Below are 4,963 nucleotides of genomic sequence, written 5' to 3'. Positions count from 1 at the left end.
AGAGTTGGCGGTGGGTGGTGATGACTAGCTGCCTTCCCTCTAGTCTTACACTGCTAAATTAGGGACGGCTAGAGCAGATAGCCCTCGTGTAGCTTTGTGCGAAATTCATAACAAACAAACAAACATTTCAATGATTAAGAAAAACTTTGATAAAATATTTATTCTGGTTAACATGGAACCGCCATATTGAGATTAATGAAAGCTACACAATGGGCTATATGTTCTCTGCCCGCCATGGATATCGAAACCTGGTTTTTAGCATTGTAAGTCCGCAGACATACCGCTGTGCCACTGGGGGGTGGGCATTAATGAAAGAAAACGTTCTTAACTTTAGTTTCGAACCAATTCTACCATGATTGACTTTAATCTCGGTAAAACTAAATAACGTTCCAAATATGTGTTTTATCATAATATTTATACGCAAACCCATTGAAATGATATTATGATATTGAATATTAATTCTCTACCTACATGTACACATCTATTTATCTGAACAAAACAAATAAGCGTATTCCGCACTTAATGTTGAAAGAAAGAAATATAACATGTTAATTTTACAATTGTTTTTTAATTGACGTACATTTTCATTGAACATCCTTTAGCGACGAAAGGAAATAGTATTAAGGATTATAGAAAATTACCAAATGTGTGAGTGTTTTAATGTAATATGGAAATCTCTATGTGAAAATCATAGAACTTACTTGCTAAACTTTAAAGTAGCTTTGCCATTTCACAAATTTTTAGAAGATATTTAACAAATTAATGTATCATTCTTATCGGTTTTAAAATCATTACTGATTCGTGGAAAATGTGTAAGTTCTGTACAAAGGCCCCCACAGTGGCACAGCGGTATGTCTGCGGACTTAGAACGCTATAATCCGGGTTTCGATACCCATTGGTGGGCAGAGCACAGATTGTATAGCTTTGTGCTTAATTACAAACAAACAATATAAAAAACTGTTCAAATTCTGTTTTTTTTCGTTATAAAAAACTATGTACATTTAAGTTTTAGAAATGACTACTTACAGAAGTAACAGAAGTTTTTCCTTAGCAGTAGAATGTAACTCATTATTCAATTTCTATAGTAAATATTGGTGTGTAAAAGAAAAATAACAACTATGGTGTTATAAAGTTGTTTATTACTAATATCAAAATGTATTTTATACACCAATATGCGCTATAGAAATTGAAGAGGAGCGGTTTCTGTTTTAGTGGAACGCTCCTGAAGAAGCTGTAAACGAAACGTTGAATGTCCAATTAAAGAAAAATAACAAATTTGGTGTTGTGAGGTAGTGAGTTGTTAGTATTAAAATGTGACTGTATATATAAATAACAACAACAAAAATTTGACTTCTCCCCTCCGGACAATGTAATTACTTGTAGACGTGACAGAAAAATATTTTTGTGGGTTTGATTGAAAAATTATGTTCATGCAAAACTTAAATAGTTATCTGTATAAGTGTTGGGAAAATAATATTTGTATGATCCTTGAAAAACAACCAAGTGATAAAGCCTTAGTCTAATCTATTTTTATAAACAAGATTAATTATAAAAGGCATGAAATATTTAAATAACTACACGAAAACTGTAGTTAAACATGTTAATAGCGACATCTACAATTACTACTAAACTATGGTAATCGTGATGATGTAAAACGAAACGTTGAACTTCTTGAAATGATTTTTATGAACTGTTGTATAATAAAGACTTTGTAACATTTCAGATTATGTTTTCGTAAAGACGTGACTGTTGCTCAATGGGTAGCTGTAGTTCTGATAACTTTCGCCATTGCTCTGAGTCAGTTTCGTAGCCTTACAGTGGAAGGTGCTTCTGTGCCGCTTGTGGCAATATCCCTAAGCATCATCAACAGCTTATTGGCTGCTGTTGTATCTGTATACACAGAGGTAAGAACAGATGGTAGCTTGTACTACTTGTATTGATTTGTCCATATATAGAAAACAAATATATGAAAATATGTAAAGGTCGAGAAAAAAAAATATTCATATGAAATGGGATAAACTGGTTAAAATATCCGATATGCGAAACGATATATATTATAATTTTGTATAAATGTGTTGTTTTGCGTACCCGAACAGAGGGAACAAAAAGAAACAAACGATCAAAATCCAAAAACAGTCTGAAAAATTATTGTTTTATTGAATAGAACGTAATAATTAGTAGGTGATGAAAGAAAAAAGTACATGTTCTATTGTTTAAAACGCTCATTTACAGCAAAAAAGAGAAAACTTTTTTTCCACAAAAGTTTTTTAATTTAATATGTCTAGCTTTAGTATTTTCAATTTATATTATTGTATTTTATTATATTGTTAGTTTATTATATGGACTTAAGTTTGTAATTAAGCACAAAGCTACACAATGGGCTATCTGGGGTATGACTTGTTGCAGGTCTTTAGATGAACTTGGTGCCCTAAGATGATCCGTATTCCTTTTTTTTTCCCAATGCCATTAAACACAAGGGATATTTCCGTACTGAAAATACTAAATCTCTGACCTGAACGCCCCCAGTGGCACAGCGGTATGTCTGCAGACTTACAACGCTAGAAACAGGGTTCCGATACCCGTGGTGGGCAGAGCACAGATAGCCCATTGTGTAGCTTTGTGCTTAACTTCAAACAAACAAACTGACCTGGACACACTTTTCATGATCTGGGTATCTGTATATTTTGCGACGGAAAAGGCTGTTACAGATTCTTATCCAAAACCGATAAATTTTATGTAGCATCACACAACGTACGAAAAGCCAAACAAGTCAAAATTTAGTTCTGATACGTGACGTCGCACCTCGACTTAATATTAACTGTAATTGTTACGTGACTTGACGATTTTACATTAAAAATAATTTAAATATAATGTACTTAACCTTCAGCAAACTTATAGTTCGATTATTTAATTAACCTATATGTATTTCAATAAAACCGACTCACTGTACGATATCAAATGTTGAATTGTCTTGAACTGCTGTACCGGGTACGGCCTAATGGTTAGGATACCAGACTGTAGGATCCTAGGTTCAAGGTTCGTACCAGCAATATGTTACTAAAAATGCCCCACCATTTGAGCTGTGGGCATGTTATAAGGTTTACAAGTGAGAGTACATTACAATATTTGGTTGTTGCTGTTTCAAAACTACACAATGGGCTATCTGGACTCTGTCCACTGCAGGGAATCGAACCCCGAAGTTTAATATTGTAATTCGCTGATTTGTTAACAGTAGTTGTGTCGGAGGTGGGTACTGCTGACCGGTTGTCGTCTTTCGTTTAGAAGTGGCTATGCCTGAACTTCTGGTCTCTTGAACAGGCTATATATTGTATTAGGTGGTGCTCGGGTAAAGACTAAAAAGTACCTTACCTTGAGCCCCCTAGTGGCTCAGAGGTAAGTCTGAAGATATATAATGCTAAAAACCTGGTACCGATACCAGTGGTGGGCACAGCCTATTGTGTAGCTTTACGCTTAACAACGAACAAACAACAAAAACCTAAATATATTGTTTTTTCATCGAGTTTCTTACACTTTAATTTTTCGGATAGTTTAAGGCCAAGCCTCACCTAATGATCAGACTGGCGAACTATGGATTTAAGAGTCAACTTTTCGTGTTCCGTTATCGCTAAATCACGAAAAAACAACAACAAATCCGACTAATCGGTGACACAAAAGAAGAGGAGGGAGCTCTTGCCTTCTCTCAAAATTAGGGATAGCTATAGCGGAGATAGGCCTAGAGTAGCCTTTCGGGAATATGTAATGTACTCAACTATCAACATCACGAAGTAATAAGATCCATAATTCACACCGTAACTTATTAATAGTTTTCATAAGATAATCTAACAAGACATCTTCTTACAATATATAAAGTAGGTTTAAAATGGTACCTATATAGCGTAAGATACATTTTGAATAGGATTTCCAGTGATTACCTAACAAACAATGAGCATGTGTTGATCTTATTGTAGAGTTTTGGATTTTGGAGCTAGCGAGCTGGTTTCGAATCCGTGAGATACCACAAAATATTCCCCGCAATTTAAGCTCTGGTTGCGTTATAAGAGTGATGGTCAAGTCCTTAGCGAGGATAGTTGGTGGCAGAGTGCTGCTGATGTGCTACATTCCCTTAGGGTAGTTGTTCAAAATTAGTGACAGCGGCAGTTAATCTTAGTAGCTTTGCTATAAATACATATACGAGAACATGGAAAACAAACAAACAAAGCATAATGTAATTAATAATTTATTACATGATTATTTATACACTAGCTATCACATGTAATTCATAATTCATTACATAATTATTTATACACTAGCTAGCACATGTAATTAACAATTTATTACATGATTATTTATACACTAGCTATCACATGTAATTCATAATTTATTACATGATTATTTATACACTAACTAGCACTCTGATTTGTAAATAACTTAAATAAAATTATTAGTAATTAAACTTCCCTGACTTAACTTAGTTCACGCGATAACAGTTGTTGTTCATTCAACTGATGATGTAAATAGCGGCTCGATCACTACTGCGATGAGCTCTGGTATTGAGAAAATGGCTCCGTCGGAAATGGCTCTGGCAGATATAGTGTGAGTGACATATTACTGCATATTCTTCTCTGTTTTCATTCATAAGTTCTTAGAATTACAATCAGAATTTATAAGTCCCTGAAAAGAATACTATTTTCACACTTAGGTTAATTTATCCACCTTTCTTAAGTAAATAAATCAAGCAAACAAAATTTTTTTCGGTAATTCCACAATTTAAAAAAAATATCCTATGTCAGAGAATCCGACTGAGTTGATACAGAAACTTAAAATACTATACGTTTGTTAGTATTTGTTTGTTTTTTGTTGTTAAGTATAAAGCTACACGATGGGCTATATGTACTGTGCCCAACACTAGTATCAAAACCAGGTTTTTAGCGATATAAGCCTTCAGACTTAGCGCCGAGTCACT

The 4,963-nt window shown here is 34.1% G+C and overlaps 1 protein-coding gene across 1 annotated transcript in view; it reads left to right on the top strand.

Annotated features, from left to right (window-relative positions):
- Positions 1 to 4,963, top strand: part of LOC106458811 (CMP-sialic acid transporter 1-like) — a 21,980-nt gene that overhangs the window by 4,029 nt on the left and 12,988 nt on the right. The window contains exon 3 of the mRNA XM_013918360.1: positions 1,724 to 1,904. Coding sequence (XP_013773814.1) covers positions 1,724 to 1,904 — 181 coding nt within the window. The remainder of the gene's footprint in view (positions 1 to 1,723; positions 1,905 to 4,963) is intronic.

The sequence above is a fragment of the Limulus polyphemus genome, unplaced genomic scaffold, assembly GCF_000517525.1.
Source record: "Limulus polyphemus unplaced genomic scaffold, Limulus_polyphemus-2.1.2 Scaffold519, whole genome shotgun sequence".
In the NCBI taxonomy this organism is placed as follows: Eukaryota; Metazoa; Arthropoda; class Merostomata; order Xiphosura; family Limulidae; genus Limulus; species Limulus polyphemus.
This window is presented reverse-complemented; position numbering and strand designations above follow the sequence as displayed.